The sequence below is a fragment of the Brachypodium distachyon genome, chromosome 4 (genome assembly GCF_000005505.3).
Source record: "Brachypodium distachyon strain Bd21 chromosome 4, Brachypodium_distachyon_v3.0, whole genome shotgun sequence".
NCBI classification, from domain to species: domain Eukaryota; kingdom Viridiplantae; phylum Streptophyta; class Magnoliopsida; order Poales; family Poaceae; genus Brachypodium; species Brachypodium distachyon.
This window is the reverse complement of record NC_016134.3, coordinates 13,135,428-13,151,635: the sequence shown is the minus strand read 5'-3', so window position 1 is coordinate 13,151,635 and position 16,208 is coordinate 13,135,428. Positions and strand designations below refer to the sequence as shown.

General features: G+C 49.0%; 3 protein-coding genes and 1 long non-coding RNA gene across 4 annotated transcripts; 2 read left to right on the top strand and 2 right to left on the bottom strand.

The window, feature by feature from the left end:
• The first annotated feature begins 1,114 nt into the window (after positions 1-1,114).
• Positions 1,115-2,529, top strand: LOC112272361. The gene is made up of 2 exons (XR_002966060.1): positions 1,115-1,241; positions 1,694-2,529. It is a non-coding gene; the product is annotated as an uncharacterized LOC112272361 (long non-coding RNA).
• A 404-nt stretch (positions 2,530-2,933) lies between these two features.
• On the bottom strand, positions 2,934-7,451 carry LOC100833509 (putative disease resistance RPP13-like protein 3). Its single transcript, XM_010240765.3, has 4 exons — positions 7,275-7,451; positions 6,637-7,190; positions 4,966-5,031; positions 2,934-4,590 (listed from the first exon to the last, which is right to left on the bottom strand). Exons 1-4 carry the CDS (start codon positions 7,434-7,436, stop codon positions 3,051-3,053), a joined length of 2,322 nt encoding a protein of 773 aa, XP_010239067.1. The 5' UTR covers positions 7,437-7,451; the 3' UTR covers positions 2,934-3,050.
• Positions 7,452-7,495: 44 nt separating this feature from the next.
• Positions 7,496-8,288, bottom strand: LOC104584935 (ethylene-responsive transcription factor 13-like). Its single transcript, XM_024454543.1, has 2 exons — positions 7,725-8,288; positions 7,496-7,621 (listed from the first exon to the last, which is right to left on the bottom strand). Exons 1-2 carry the CDS (start codon positions 8,286-8,288, stop codon positions 7,496-7,498), a joined length of 690 nt encoding a protein of 229 aa, XP_024310311.1.
• Positions 8,289-12,154: 3,866 nt separating this feature from the next.
• Positions 12,155-15,600, top strand: LOC100833196 (disease resistance protein RPP13). Its single transcript, XM_003575772.2, has 2 exons — positions 12,155-12,981; positions 13,089-15,600. The coding sequence occupies exons 1-2, from the start codon at positions 12,155-12,157 to the stop codon at positions 15,442-15,444; spliced, it is 3,183 nt and encodes a 1,060-aa protein (XP_003575820.1). The 3' UTR covers positions 15,445-15,600.
• The last annotated feature ends 608 nt before the right edge of the window (positions 15,601-16,208 follow it).

The following is a 16,208-nucleotide window of genomic DNA, read 5'->3' as shown; positions in this document are numbered from 1 at the left end:
ATATAAGTTTATGTTTATTTTGTTCTTGTTTGATTACCGATATTGGTTGCAAGAACTAGCTATCACAGCTTTTCTTACACATTTCTACAAAACGATTGGCAAAGTGAGGGCCAAAAAATCTTTGGCCAAAAAATTGGAAGCTAATGTTGCCCAACATTTGGTAGGGCAGCTAGTATATGGCATAATTAACATAATTTCATTACATGTCATTTTCTGATTGGACCGACAGCTCAATGCACCCGCTCGGTCGAACCGTGTTGGTCATGTATGAGTCTCGGAATGAATTGACCTTTTTTGCTGGAAACCTGCTTGCTGTTAAAAAAAGGGATAGGAATCTATCTCCAAATTAACCGCCCGCTTCTCTCTGTCCCAGATATTGAGTTCCCTCTCCGTTAAGACTTTGTACTCTGTTTATGCTTTGGAATGGAGTGTGCGAATGGAAAAAAAAAACTCCCCCTCTCCACTTCCCCACTCTCACGTTAATGATCGTTGGGTTCGTAACAAACTTGGTATCAGAAAGCCTTCTCCATCGAGACGGTGAACAACGAATGGAGGACATGTCCCAGCAAAACAAGCCATGGCCGTGATCATCGACGGCTTCAGCTAGTTGAGTGGCTTCAGCAACTTCAAGGAGTGCCTTATGGAGATGTAGGCCGCATTCCGCACAATCCAAGTGATTCCATTAATTGGTGGCAGCGACGATCGAGTGCTAGTTCGTGGTGGTTTGGCGGGATTGCAGACGGCAATGCAGTGCCCGGCGGTGGTTGGTCCGTTGGGGTTTTACAGTGAGGTTTGTGCCGGAGATAGGGAACATGAGAGTGGACGGGAGGCGACCGCCGCATAGTATAGTAGGTCCCGTGCGCAGGCTATGGATCTCAGGAGCAGAACGGAGCCCGGCAGTGAAAACAGGCTAGCTAGTGAGTCAAGGATGGGTCATACAATCCGAGTTGAAGTCTCCACGGTCCACAGGCGCACCGCTGTGGCCCAGACACACAACCCATTACACAGCCCACTGTGGCCTGTTTATGGGAGGCAGCCCAATGGACCCCTCCGGAGTGGTCTTCTGCGGCCCACTAATCCTTGGTCGGCCGGAAGACGGATGATGTTGAAGAGCTGGGCTTCCGCGGTCGGCCGGAGGGCGCGGCTCTGGGGTGGTGTACATGGTGCCCGGCGGCGGCGGCGGAGAACGACAGCACGTGGCAGAAACCCTTGACGCCTACACCCTCACCGCCAAGAACATGGTATGCGGTCGCCCGATCCATTGCGAGACGGTTGCCCCTTTTTGCGGCGTGATTTCTGTTCCTTGGGTCTATCTACTTCCTGGATCGAGATCCGATTCCCATCTTGGGGTAGTTGCCGTCTGCTAGCTGTAGAAGGCACCTTGTGGAGATGATCAGTGCCAGTGTATTTCAGTACTACTAGTATATTGGTCTTTTTGATGAATTGACTGGTAGATCCGGCAAGGAGTGCAGATCCGCTGCAGCTTAATTTGCCTTTGAAAGGGATTCGCTTGGGCAACGAAATCAAGTTCTGTTCCCCTTTTTTCTCTTATTGAATTAACTACAGTAACTGATTTTGTTTTTACTTTTGGATTTTTGGATATTTTTCTGGATTTGGTATAATTCAACAAGAAAAAAATAAAAATTTCGACAAATTCCTTTTTTATTATGTGATAATTTTTTTTTTGAAACAGGAAAAACTCAATTAACTGGAGAAAGATCAGGGTTACATAAGTTGTTTGCCACATCATGCTCCCAACTCGGAGGCAAACCAGCTAAACTTCTTGAAGAGTTAGACTCTCTAGCGAAACGTGCCAAGGCGTGAGCCGTAGAGTTGGCATCTCTGCGGATCCAACTGAACTTACAAGATAAGAAGCAAGAAGCTAGCTGCCGGATTTCCTGAAGAAGGAAGCATAACTCAGACCTGCTAGCAACATCACCCTGAAGGTAATGGACAAGGGACAGGCAGTCACTTTCAACCACGATATTAGCATGATGCTGGCCATCCATCGCCTTCAGAGCCTCCAAACAAGCCAGGGCTTCAGCCTGTAGAGCCGACGAGCAGAAGCCACTAGCTCCCCAGGCGGAAGCGATAGCATTGCTCTCGTTGCACCGCAGAACAGTGCCCCACCAAGCTTGATCCATCTCAGCAGAGAAGCTGGCATCAACATTCAATTTCAGCCAGTTCTGAGCAGGGGGTTCCCACCGAACCCCACCGGTTCCATGGAGAGAAGGACCAGGAGGCCTCCGGGAAGGAAGCGCCTGGCTTGTGATCCGTCCATCGCTGAGCCGCTGAGCCGATCTTTAGTCCCGTTGCTTCCGCCCAGGCAGCACAGGATCGTTTCGTCGTCGCTTCGCAGATTTTCCATCGTCGTCGAGTAATTCGCAATAAAAGTGGCCGAGTCTTCAATTGTAGCTTTGCCATTACCAAAGATGACATCATTCCTGAGATGCCATGTCCTCCACCACAGGAACAAGAGATGTTGTCTCGTCACCATGTCCGCCGAATATTATGTGATAATTATGAGAACCAATCCTACTACTTCTTTTTTTTGCGAGGAAATCCTACTACTTCTCGTCCCGGTGGTTGTTAATTTGTTCCTCAGCAGCAATTAGGGCTAATTTGGTTGCAAGGGTGAAAGTATCTTTCAAGGGCAGGTTAATGGAGTTTGGTAGATCGGGAGCTGGATGCACACGTGCTCTGGCAGAAGCCCAAGCTCGGTTGACGACGAGACAACGGCGATGAATGATCTCAGCAGCAGTCAAACCTGCCCTTAGGAAAAGAAGGATTGGACGCCCGAAAGGCTAAAATGCACAAACGGGAGACTTATACTATATACTCGCTATTCAAACCCCATTTCCATACATGATCCACAAACTTTTCAAAAGTTCCAGTAGCCTTCTCTGGATCATATAAACATCAATTTCAAAACTACTCCATCTGACCAATACATTTTTCAGTGGCATTCCAAATTCTAAGTTCAAATCTACTCTGTCACCATGTGAAGCAACCCCATGGCATGTCATCAGAATATCCCCCAACTATTCATACTAGAAGTCCAGATATTTATCCTCATCTCTCCCTCTATCACTACCATGGTCATCATAAAATACCCAATCCACTAACTGTATGTTGATTTTAGGATTCCATGGGTGATTGCTAACGGTGTCCATCAAGGCGGACTCTGCATCAGCACCTTCACCCCCAATTTTCACGGAGATCTCCTTAAGACCCGTCAAGCGCTCGATGTTGATACGTGCAGTGCCGTGTTGATCCACCGTCGGACCATTAAAACCAAGCTTGAGAATCTGGAGATTTGGCATTGCGTATGTCTCAAATTTCAGCCAAGGTACGCTGCACCTGAACTTGAAATACTTGAGAGCAGAGAATCCTGTCTTTCCAAAGACGACCCTTTCTGCAACTCTTGTCCGGACGTAGAACGAGACAGCAGTTAGAGCAGGCAATTCTTGGAGATTGGCCACATCATTCATAGACAGTGCCTCGATGGAAATCTTCAGAATGCAGAGGCTGACAAATTCTCCAATCCACTTGGGAACCCTGGAAAGTATGCAGCTGCAGGGCAGCCACTCGAATCTTTGAAGTTGGAGAAGAGGCGTCAACCCATCCCAGGAAACAGTTGTTACTTCGGATGCACTGCCACCGCGGACAAAATTATTTCTACAAGTTCCAATAGGAACAATGGTTAAAGTTTTCAGCTTGTCATGTCCTCCGACCAAAGAGGAGAGAGCTTCCATGCTTCTCGCAAGATGGTCGGAAGGCGGCACAGAACATGTGAGGCGAATATCCCTAAGGTTGATGAGCTTTCCACTTCCAGGGCTCCCCGGGCTAATGGATCCTGTGCTGCCAATACAATCAAACTGCACACTTGTCTCGATAGGAAGATGGAGGTGAAACAGGCATGGAAGATGAATAATATCCAATGGAACAGCACTCACTTTTGCATCCATGTCCAATGTTTCCAAGTATTGCAACCCTTTCATATGGTTTGGTAGTTCTACGCAGACACCACGTGCAGATGCAACCTTCAAGTATCTCAGCTGAAACAGTTCAGAAATCCCAGTGAGGTCTAACCTGTCGTCACCGTGATGACCAGATAATTCAATGTTGAGAACGCGAATAAGCGTTAGTTCTGCAACAGAAGGCATGCACTTGGATAATCCAGAAAATTTAAAAGACCGAACTTGTGAGGTTCTGATGTTTGCTGGCATCTTTGCATATTTTGAGTCGCCGAAGTGAAGAGATAGGCGATGAACATTATCAGAAAGTGCCATAGTTTTTCGACGATAATCTGCTGCCGTAATGAAGTTCTCTTCTGCAGACTTGTGTGCAACAAAATCATGTATCATGTCATGAACCGTGCAGGACAGCACCTCATTGTTGTGGTTCATACATAGAGGTTGGAGGAACCTTCGCTGAACAAGTTCATCAAAATAGCTTGCTGCAACTTTCTCCATGTCTTGCCCTTCTGCTGCATTGATAAAACCTTCAGCGACCCATTGTTTCACCAAATCATCCTTGCAGATGGTACGGCCCTCTGGATACATACTAAAATAGAGCAAGCATGTCTTCAAATATTGAGGGAGATTGTTGTAACTCAGGTTCACTACTTGTCTCATTTCTGAGGTAGAATTTGCGCGCAGAAAGGTGGTTAACGAATTACGTATGTGTATCAACATATCCATTAATATGACAGGCTGGCTTGCTAAAAGACCAGCAATGCTGGCGGTGGCCAGCGGTAAACCACCACATAATCCAACAATTTCATTTAAATCTTCTTCAATTTCACTTTCAGAGCCAAGAACTTTGTCAAAAAATAGTTTTCTTGAGTGATAATCATCCAGAGGTTTCATCTCAAGTACATACTCAGAGCGATAACAGCAACATGATAATGCAACATCTTCGTTTTGTGTAGTTGTTATTATTATGCTGCGTTGATTATCCTTTGGAAAAGCGTGACTGATAATATCCCATACTGATGCATCCCACAAATCATCAATAATAAGCAAATACCTGCATGCCAGTAATTTTTGCATGTTAGGTATGTTGAAATATATCAAGAACACTTCCTAACAGTTTGAACTTTAAACCTTTAGGTTAATTGGTTGGTGCATCTGTTTAATAAGGTCTCAGAGTTAAGAAGTCTCTAGTTCAAACCTTGCCAACACACTATTAATTAAATTAGTTGGTAAGGGGTGTGTTCCCTCCTAAAAAAGGATATATTTTCAGGCTAATAATACTAAGATCGACATTACATGGAACTAAGTAGAAGCAATATTGTTCTGAGATCTTAGATAAAAATAATCAACACAAAGTAAATTGTTGAATAGCAAGAACCAAGTAGATATGTGTGTGGCTTATTGGTGGTATCACTCGAGGACAACCCTTGAAATGACAATAGGCAAAAAATATGAAAACTGGAATCTGGTCATGCCAAATGGGAGCTCGTGCTCTCTCATCAAGAAAATATTCTCCATACATCCGAAATATTTGGTAAGAACCATAGATGACAATGTCCGAGTATTATGCGCAGGTTTTAAGTTTATTGAAACGTGGAAAAAAATCAACTACGTTGATTTTCTAGCTCCTCATGCTTCTAATGTTTATGTAGAAGGCAAACAAATTCATTTTATCTTGAAATTTTTGCAGATGTATAACCCATTCCAATATATCCATACAAGAGTTTTTTGGGGAATATATTGCACTTGCTAGACACATCTTTTGAATTTTTCAAATTAAAGAGATCTTATGGTTCTAAAGCCATACACTGGTCCTCATTGGGCAAAATGCCCATATATAAGTATATAATTACGACTACATTAATTGGCTATACCAAAGAAGGCGAGGTCTGAGCAAACTGCAGCGTAGTGAGTAAGTGAGCAAGGGATCTATGTTTATAAGATTCTTTGATAAAAATGCCCATATATAAGTATATAATTACGACTACATTAATTGGCTATACCAAAGAAGGCGAGGTCTGAGAGCAAACTGCAGCGTAGTGAGTAAGTGAGCAAGGGATCTATGTTTATAAGATTCTTTGATACATTTGGCAATCTTTAATATAAAAGTTTATGGACATACATGGACAAAGGTCGTATATAAATTATAGAGTAAAATACATCATTAGTCCATGAACTCGGCAAAAATGAACACTTAAATCTTTAAACTGGGACTATTGTGTCACTTTAGTCCAAAAACGGTTCGGCGAGGCTCAATCCCACCACGTGCCCGCCACGTCGGATTCGATCACCCTTTCACCTGCATCCTCTCGTCAAAATTAAGCATTGTGTGCTTGATAACAACCTTAGGCGAGGCGGCGGCTGCAACGGCGTGGTTCTCAGGGGTCAGGATCCCTGTCTGGGTGAGGCCGCCTTGCCCCTAGCGAGCGGCTCGGGCATGATGATTTTGCAAAAAAAATCCTGAGAAAATCGAGTAGCTGCCCGCGGTCCTGACCGAAGCTGACGTGGTGGCCACGTGGCGTATTTAAGCCTGGATGAACCGTTTTGGACTAAAGTGACACGGTAGTCCCAGTTTAGTGGTTTAAGTGTGCGTTTTCCGAGTTCGTGTGTATTTTACTCTAAATTATATGTGTGAGAAAAGAGGTATTACTAGTAGTACCTCTTATCTTGTAGATGTTTCCTGATGCTGTCAATAAGCTCAAGCTGCTTACAATCTTGAGGGGGCTGTTGACGTTGGAGTTGCCAAAGAATGTCCCTGAAAACCCTCTTCATATCAGGCTTTTGGGACACCCGAACGAAAGCTCGGCAATCATATTGCCCACCAAAATTCTTGTAGAACACTCTGGCAAGTGTAGTTTTACCAAGACATCCAGATCCAACAAGAGATACCACCTTGAGTTGTTGATCCCTATTGTTAGCCAGAGAGCTGATAAACTCGCTCCTCCAATCATCAATTATTACATCAAAAATTTCTTCGAACGGTGCCCTCTGAAGCATAGGACCGACAGACACACATCTACGCCTCAAGCTGCGACAATCGAGATCATACCTCTCATGCCGTTCAATGGCCTCCCGGACAAACACTCTGAAGTCCGATACCGTGTTGACGATCTTCTGGTGCCTGTTGACCCTCTTTGGGAGAGGAGTGATCTTAACATGTCTAGTTTCTGCCACCAGTTTGCTGCTCTTGACATTCTTCCGGGGACGAGTGATCTTAACACGTCTAGTTTTGGCCACGAGTCTTCTGCTCTTGATCTTGGCACGGTGGACGACGACAGGGACAACAGGCTGCAGCACAAACTTGTCCATGTAGTCCTCGATGTCGTAGGACAGCTCGCGCACCTCTTTCATCCAGCACCTGGCCGTCAGGGGAGGGTCCTCCACCTCTGACAGGTTCTCGAGGTATGCGACTATTTCCTCGAGATCATCTTTGAGGAGTCCCACCCTTTCCTTGACCATCTTCGGCAGAGTCCTGGTTCCGGGTCCGGCACCGGGAGCCAGCAGTGCGTGGAGCTTCCCTAGAAGGGATCCCATGGCGCCCAGGGAAGCACAGTGAGGAGAGCTTCTTTGAGGTTGAGAACCAAGCCAGGAACAGAACTGCAGCTCGTACTGGAGATCGTGCTCCTCCTCTTCGTCCCACCCCCCTAGATGCAAGGGCAACGGTAGTGCAAGCGCGGTGTTGCTGCTGCTGGTGAACAGCTCTTGGGGCAAACCAGGGAGCGCATGCGCATGTACTGCTGCTATTGCCGGTGCTGCTGCAGACCCGTCGACGGACGACTGTGCCAGCATCGAGGTGATCCTTTCGGTAATCCCATCCGTCAACCCATCGACGAAATATGCCGGCTGCAGGGCATCATCATCATCATAAAGGAATTTGAATGGCGACGCATTATTCAGCTCCCAAATTTGTTGTGCATAGGGGAGGTGGTTGAGCCGCTCCGACCCCTCCATGGTCAACGATGCGGGCTCTTTCATCTCCTTCTCGTAGCTCATCCGCCGCTGTGCCAGCGCGGCGGCCTCATGAGGGAAGTTAAGCCGGGGAGAGGACTTGCCTTGGAAGTCGAAGCAGGCACTGTCGTAGGCCCGCGCTGCCTCTTCAGGCGTATCGAACGACCCCAGGTAGAAGCGCCTTTTATTGCGGGTGATCTCCGCCACAAACTTTCGTCTCCCCGGCCGCGTGCGCACGCCGCGGTAACCACGTGCTACCGCCAGCGGCGCGGGCGACGCCGAGGCTGTCACGTGCGTTGTCTCCTCCTTTGCCGCCGCCGCCGTCGCCGTCAACTCCTCGCCCTTTCCGGAAGAGCTAGCCATGCTCGCCATGCACCAGCCAGCTGCTCCTGCAACGAATTGTACTAGTATCTAACTGGGGAGTAACTTCCGGCTTTGGCCTGCTTAATCAATTTTCTCCGTAGGTGGATGGGTGGAACAAGACATACATCCACGGGTATGGACGGGTACTCCAAAGGGCAGCCTACGAGGTGGAGAGAAGAAAAAAAAAAGGGGGCCGACGCTAGGTGCCAGTCGGTGATGCATGGGAAACCCCGTCCACCGTGCGTGATCGTCGCAGCATGCATCATTTTTCTTTACGTTTGCAACATTCGTTACTCGCAATGTCAAAATCCCATTTAGCATTTCGTTGCAACGTAGTACATTGGAACACTTGTGACTTGTAGTCTTTTCGTTCCATAATTTTTTATACAAGTTCATTCTAAAATAAACGAATGTACACACTAAAACGAGTCTAGAACTGCGTCAAGAATTATGAAACGGAGGAAGTAGCATTTAAAAACACTGTTTGCTACATTAAAAGAAACACCGACCTCTTCTAATCTCTGCAGGCAGCTCCAGCGACGGTAGCATAGAAGGGCTGTTGTTCCAGCAAGGGAAGACGAGAGCGGGTCACGCATCCTCCAGCGCCGGCAAAATTTTGCAGGTAGCAAGAAGTCTCGGTACTGTAAGTCTGTAATAGTAGGGACGAAACAATTTATGGTGTGTTCGGACGTGGTATGCTCCATCGATCCAGCTTCTCATCCCGATTCCAGCTTCCCGTGTAGAGCTAGAAACGTTCGGTACTGCTCTGCTCTACTATTGGGCTCAAAGCCCATTAAGCAAAGTTGGCCCAGCCTGTTGTTGCCTCCTTGAGCTGGTCGTGACGGACTGCCGCCTCCACGACGTCGTCGCCATCCTCCGCTTCATCTACGACGCCACCATGGTCCTACACCGACGACCTCCTCATCGCCGGGAGTAGACACCGACGATCTCTTCACCGCCGGGAGCAGACCATGGGGTGGCCCTCGTCGCCCTCGCCGAGTCTGATCGCCGGCATCGTCATCCCACTCCAAGGAGGCGAAGCCAGCGAGGGAACCTGAGCAGCCCCAGGAGCGATGGTGGGGAGCCGCTGCGTCGCCGTTCACCACGCCTCCTGCTCGTCCTCCGCCTCCCGCCATGAGCCTGACCGCAAGAAGCGAGAACCCGCCTCCGCCATCTAACTTCTTGGAGTTACGGTGTTCGGCATTGCTCTAGTTTGGAGAGTTGGTAAGCTAGAAGCAAGCGGACTTCCAAACACACCTTTAGCACACCTTTTTTGTTTGCTCCAATGCTTCTAAGTATGACATCTCTGTATGGCATACAACCTTCCTCTGTCAGCATAGTATTTCGAATAGAGATAAGTGTCTTCTTCGTCCATAAACTATTGTGTGTCTGCTAACTTCGTCTCTCAGCTTGCAATATCGGGTCAATCTTGTCCTCTGAGCGGTTTAGGGTGGTCAACCACGAGTTAGAACCGACATGGGGATGTTTTCTTTGACACGTAGGCAAATTGAGTGGCAAATTTGGTTGGGCCGTAAACATTTAGGTTCATTTGGGTGAGGATTTTTTAATCTCGGACTTGTGTGGAAGAAAACATCAGAGAGGGAGGGAGAGAAAGAGATGGAGATGGTGTCGGTGGGCCCACCAAAATTGTCAAACCCGGTTTGAGCACGCTAAACTGGGCTGAGGATGATATTGATCCGATATAGCAAGTTGAGGGACGAAGTTGGCACCAAAATTAGTTGGGAGACGACGTTTTGAAATACGCAATAGTTGAGTAACGGAAAATTCAGTTATCTTTTGCGAAAAGAGCATGTGCCTTATGTTGGTCTACATGGAATTGTTATAATAATATTACAGTTTTGCTATAGAGTAGTTGCCTATTTTTAAGTTAGAGATCAGCCGACTTGTTTGGCTGTTGGATATTATTAAACGACAAGAGAGGGAGTAGTGGAGATGACATTTGGTAGTAGATTTTAATTTAACGACTCTTATACGTTAACTTAAATTTAAGTCTTTTAATTTACTTAAAAATCAGATGACCGAAAAATAGCCACACCCATAATATTATGTTAATAGTAAAAAAAAACTATGAATAGTTCAGTTAGTTGAGAGGGTAGCTGGCACAGTTTCACTACCTAGGTTTAAGTCTTTGCAAATGCGAGTTTAGGTTTTTATTTATACTTTCCGGCTCGGTCCGAGGCCACGTTGGCTTGGTCCGGCTCGTCCTGAGCCTGCAATACGTCCAGCCTGAGCCGAGAAATATTTTGGGCTCGTTTACGATCGAGCCGAGCCTAGCTCGCCTCGGACCAGACGGCGGCCCATCTTAGCGTGCTCTCTTCTGAATTCTGATCCCCTCTGCGCAGTCATTTTAATCTATTCCCCTCGATATTCCTGGCCATCGGGCCGACCCGGCACGGCCCAGGCACGAGGAGGCAGTGGCCCCGCAAGGCACAGCCCGGCACAGGTCGGCATGAAATGGGTCCGTGCCGTGCCGGTTTGGCCCACGGGCCTCATCTGCGAAAAAAGCCTGGCATGTAGGGATTTCGTGCCTGGTCCGACGGCACGCTAGCCCGACAAGCCCAAGAAGGCATGGTGGTTGCTGGTTCGGCCCGTTCGCCTGTTTCCACCGTTGGGCTTCGGTCGATTCGTTAGAAGGGCACGATCCAGAGGTGCCGTTCGTGCTTCCGATAGAAAACGGTGTGTGAACTCAACGCTCTCGCGAAATCAGCGCTCGAAATCAACGCCCGCAGGCTGCAGTCCCGTACCATTGGCCGGTCGCCCCGCGCGCGCGAAATCAACGTGCCGCGTGACCACGCCTGCGCCCGATTGGCCTCGCGTCTGCGCCCGATCGGTCTCGCCCGAAATCAACGCGCCTGCCTAGCGCGGACGACCGGGGCTGGCTACTGGCGGCCTGGCGCGGACGACCGAAGCCCGATTGGGTCGCGCGGTTGGCCCAGAAGCGGAAAATCGGGATCATGCTTCCGTGCGATCGTTCCTCTCGTTCTAAAAACCGTGTCTCGTACCACTCGTTACGGCTTTTTTCCTGCCGTGCCGTGCCGGGCGATTTCGTGCCGATCGTGCCGGGCTCGTTCCCGTGCCGTGCTAGTCCCGCGATTTGTCATGTCGTGCTCGTGCCAGCCCACGGGCCGCATCTAAGAAAAAAGCCTGGCATGTGATGGGCTTCGTGCCTGGCCCGGCCCGATTTGCCCGTGCCGTGCCGTCCCGATGGCCAGGAATACCCCTCGGCCACTCAACCCGACCCGATCCCTCCCCCAACCCCGCCGATCTAGCTAGCCGCCCCAACCCCGACACGATCCCTCCCCCGCTGTGGCACCGGGCCGCCGTCGCCACGCCATGGACAAGGGGAAGGAGCGCAGAAACTCGCAATATCTCGGCCGGTTTTCTCCAAATCTGGCATCTCCTTCTCCCCCGACTCCGGCGTCACGCCCCACGAGCAGCAGCTTCCAGAGCTTGACGGCGCGGGCATCTTCTTCTTCTCCAACCTCCGTGGACCAGCCGAGGTGGACGCGGACGTCACCGGCGACCAGCTCGCGGGCCGGACTGAGCCACGTCCGGTCCCAAGCCGAGCTCGCCGGCAGCCACGGACTGAGCGGATCGCCTCGTCGACGTTGAGCCCGGCTCGGACCGGCTCGTGTCCATCCAAATTAGTAGTAAGTCGAAGGAGATCTCTCTAGGAAACTCAGCTGGTCTGGTTTAGAACATCACGTCAAGATAACGACTTTCTCGTGGAGCTCAGCTGGCCGGCTTCATTTTGTCTCCATGCCTGTGTTTCTGGCCTCTTTCCCAAATCCACCATATAAATTCTAACGAGGGAAGGAAGGAAGTTGGCAAAGCTGTGGAGGAGAATGGAGACGGCGGTGGCCACCGCTTTCCTCGGCAAGATCGCGCCGAAACTATTCGCATTTCTGAAGGAAAAGCATGCGCAGCGGCGGAGCCTGGAGCGCGACATCCAGTACATCAGGAAGGAGTTCCGCATGATCACCGCCGCCATCCAGGACCACGATCGTCGTCGTCGTCATCTACGGCATAGCAATGGCGGCAGCGACGACGACGTGCAGACAGTCTGGATCCAGCTCGTGCGCGACCTGGCCTACAGCATCGAAGACTGCGTTGACCGCTTCACGCACCGCGCGAAACTGCCTCCGGCAACGTCGTCGTGGCTCCGGCAGACTGTCCACGGAGTGAGGACGGCGACGACCCGCAGCAAGTTCGCCGCCGCGGTCCGTGAGCTCCGCAAGATCTCAGAGGAGGCATCCAAGCTGAGATCGTGTTATTATGTCAGCAGCGGCGGCGGTGAATATAACACCTACTTCTTGGATTCGGAGACGCCGACCCACACCATTGCAGCTGATCTGGTGGGCATGGACGAGCCCCGTGACGAGGTCCTGGAGCTGATAAGGGAGACCCAAGGCCAAGCGAAGCAGCTGAAGGTGATCTCCATTGTTGGGTTCGGTGGTTTGGGGAAGACAATTCTTGCCAGGGAGGTGTACGAGCATGAGCGCTGTGGCCGGCAGTATGAGCCACGTGCTTGGGTTCATGCCGGGGAGAGAGGCGCCGGTGATGTTCTTGAGGAGATTCTCGATGAACTCGGCATGCCGGTTGATGCGGCCACTAATTGCGGCAACGTTATCAAGCTCAGCACAAGAATCAGAGACTTCCTTGGGTCCAAAAGGTATTCATTTTAAGAAACCTTTATAGCTAGCTGTTCGGAATGAGTAGTTGTCCTGCTCTGTCTCCTGGATTTTAATGTTTCATTTTCTCAATCGGACTCTTAATTAGGTTCTTCATTGTGATCGATGACATGCGGAAAGAATTTTGGAACATCATAAAGAACGCCTTCCCTGCACTCAATGGCATGAGCAGCAGAGTCATCGTGACAACGGCCGTTCACTCCATAGCAAATGCCTGCTCTGCTCATGGCCATGTGTACATGATGAGAACTCTTAACGTGGAAAACTCGAGGAGGCTGTTCTTCAAAGAAGCTTCCCTGGTTGATCCACCGCCTGATGCCGAGCTCGGTTCCGAGGCGCTCAAGAAAGGCGACGGTCTGCCACTTGCTCTTGTCACCATTGCCCAGTTCTTGCAGAGCAGAGGCAATCCGACAAGGGTAGAATGGGCAAAGGTGGGCAACAATCTTGGTGAGCTCCTGGAGACAAATGACACCTTAGCAAGGATGAATAAGGTGCTCGTCCACAGCTACAGCAGCCTCCATGATCATGTCCTCAAGGCCTGTTTGCTATACATGGGCATTTTCCCGGGTGGCCGTCCGGTCAGGACAGAGGGCCTGATAAGGCGATGGTTAGCCGAAGGATTTGTCGAAGATTGTGGTGCTGCAAATGACAGATTCAGGGAGCTTGTTGACCGGAGCATCGTTCTGCCTGCTGCTCTGAACAGTAACAATAATACAGAGGTGAAAACATGTCAGACCCATGGTATGATGCTCGAGTTCGTGTTGCGCAAGTCGGTACGGGAGAGCTTCGTCACGTTGTTACATGGCCAAGATCGCCCACCCGGTGATGATAAAATCAGGTGGCTTTCTCTTAACCATTACTCGGGGAATCCAAGCAATGATTTGTCTCATGTCCGGTCTCTGACCGTATTCGGGAAGACGCACAAATCTGTCCTGGAATTCTCCAGATACGAACTGCTGCGGGTGTTGGATCTAGAAGAATGTGATGATCACTTGGATGACAAGCATTTGTTGGAGATATGCTACCTGTTGCTTCTCAGGTATCTAAGCCTAAGAGGCAATAGTACCATTGAAGTGCTTCCCAAGGAGATCTCAAAGCTTAAGTACTTGGAGACGTTGGACCTAAGAAGGACGAACATAACGGTTCTGCCTATACAAGTCCTGAAGATGGCATCTCTGATTCATCTGTTTGGAGCGTTTAAGCTCCAAGATGTTGGCCGGAAGCTGATGAGTAAGCTACAAGCATTCCTGTCAGAGAAGAGCAAGCTGGAGACACTATCAGGATTTGTTACTGACGAGAGCCGCCAGGGATTCGCACAGCTCATGGGTCATATGGAGCACCTGACGAAAGTGAAAATAAGATGGGAGTCCACTGTGGATGACAACAGCAACCACAATCATCTCTCAAGGGCCATCCAGGGCTTCATTGAGAGAGGCACCAACATGAACGATACCCGTTCACTATCACTGGGCTCCACCTCCAGTACAGAATGGCCCCAAGACTTGCTCAATTTCTCACTGGAAAATTCATGTTATCTTCACTCGTTGAAGCTACATGCAAACAACATATGCAGCCTGCCACTGTTTGTCACCATGCTGAGTGGCCTTACTGAGCTATGCTTCTCATCACCAAACAGTCACCTCAGTGGGGATATCCTTGTTTCTGTCAGTAGAGTGAGCTGCTTGCATTACCTCAAACTTACAGCAAGCCAAATGGGCAGTTTGGAGATAGAGAATGGGGTGCTCGATAGCCTGCGAGGCCTATGCATAGTGGCCGAATCCATGGCCGGATTAGAGATCAAGCAGGGTGCTCTGCCGCGGCTCGAGTCGCTCCGGCTTCTCTGCAAGGATCTAAATGGCCGGGTTCTTTGTGGCATAAAGATGGAGTGGCTCGGACGACTTAAGGAGGTGGCTCTCCACGATGGAGTGAGCGAGGGAACGAAGCAAGATTGGAGAGAAGCAGCAAAGAAGCATCCGAAACGGCCCAAGGTACTGTTTATGCAAACAGCACATGTTGTCGACAGGATGCAGATGGGAAGTGGTGACGAAAATTCAGAGAGCTACGTAGCACCAACTCCCATGGCCGAAGACACCGTCCAAGAGGAGGTTAACTACGAGGGATCTGTCGTGCGGAAGAGGCCGGCAGGAGTGATTGCCAGACTGATCCATGGTTCCAAACTCTGTGAATGTGAATATGAAAAGCAGAGGAAGCAGGAACGGGAAGAGGCAGCGGGGATGCACCCGAAACGGCCCAAGGTCTCGTTTGTGGATACAGTAGTGGTGGAAGAGGTTGAGGTGATGATGCAGATGGAGCAATCTGCGGCGGCAGCAGCTCCCATTGCTGTGGGTGACGATGAACTGCGGCCGGGAGAAGGACGTGAGCTCTCTGTTGCGGGGAAGATAGCCGGACTAACACGACACTTCAAACGACGTCGATTCTTCTAGCAAGGAGGCCCAAGTCCTGATTCCTGAGGAGATGTGCTTTTACAGTGTCCTGCATCTTTTGTTTCATTGAGGGAACCTGAATTATCTCCCTTGGCAGTTTATGATTCATAGATTACATATTTTTCTTGTTTTTTCAAAGAGGAGGGCAACTCTCAGTCTCTGCATATCAATTGAAACATAGCAGTATGGAAATCGGTAACAGCACAAAATTCCAGATGACATTAAAACCATTCTGTATGTTGCCTTGGATTATTAAATTTGTTTCCCCAAATTGGCAGAACTTGGAGACGGCTGTGTAGAATGATCAAAAGCTTCCGGCAGTTTTTATTGTTTTGTTATCCATGTTCAGAACTCACATCAATTGAATATAGCAGTCTGGAAATCGGTAACAACACTAAATTCCAGATGACAGTAAAACCATGCTGTATGTTGCCTTTGGATTTGTAATTTTTTTTCCCCAAATAGGCAGAACTGAGACGGCTATGCAGAATGATAAAAAGCTTCTGGCAGTTTTGATTGTTTTGTTATCCATTTTGAGAACTAGTATAAAGTGTGTTCTTATAATGTCAAAAGTATGCTGGAAACTAATTAAGTAACCTCGTTGCATAGAATTGATGTAACCAAAAGTTCTTGCACATACTTCTAGTACTACTTGCATGGTTACTTGAGAAATCAGAAGATAGAAATAGCAGGACATAATTCAGATAATTCAATCTATAGATTCTGTTACTTCAACCGGAAGAGATCACGGTGCAAGCTTGGCT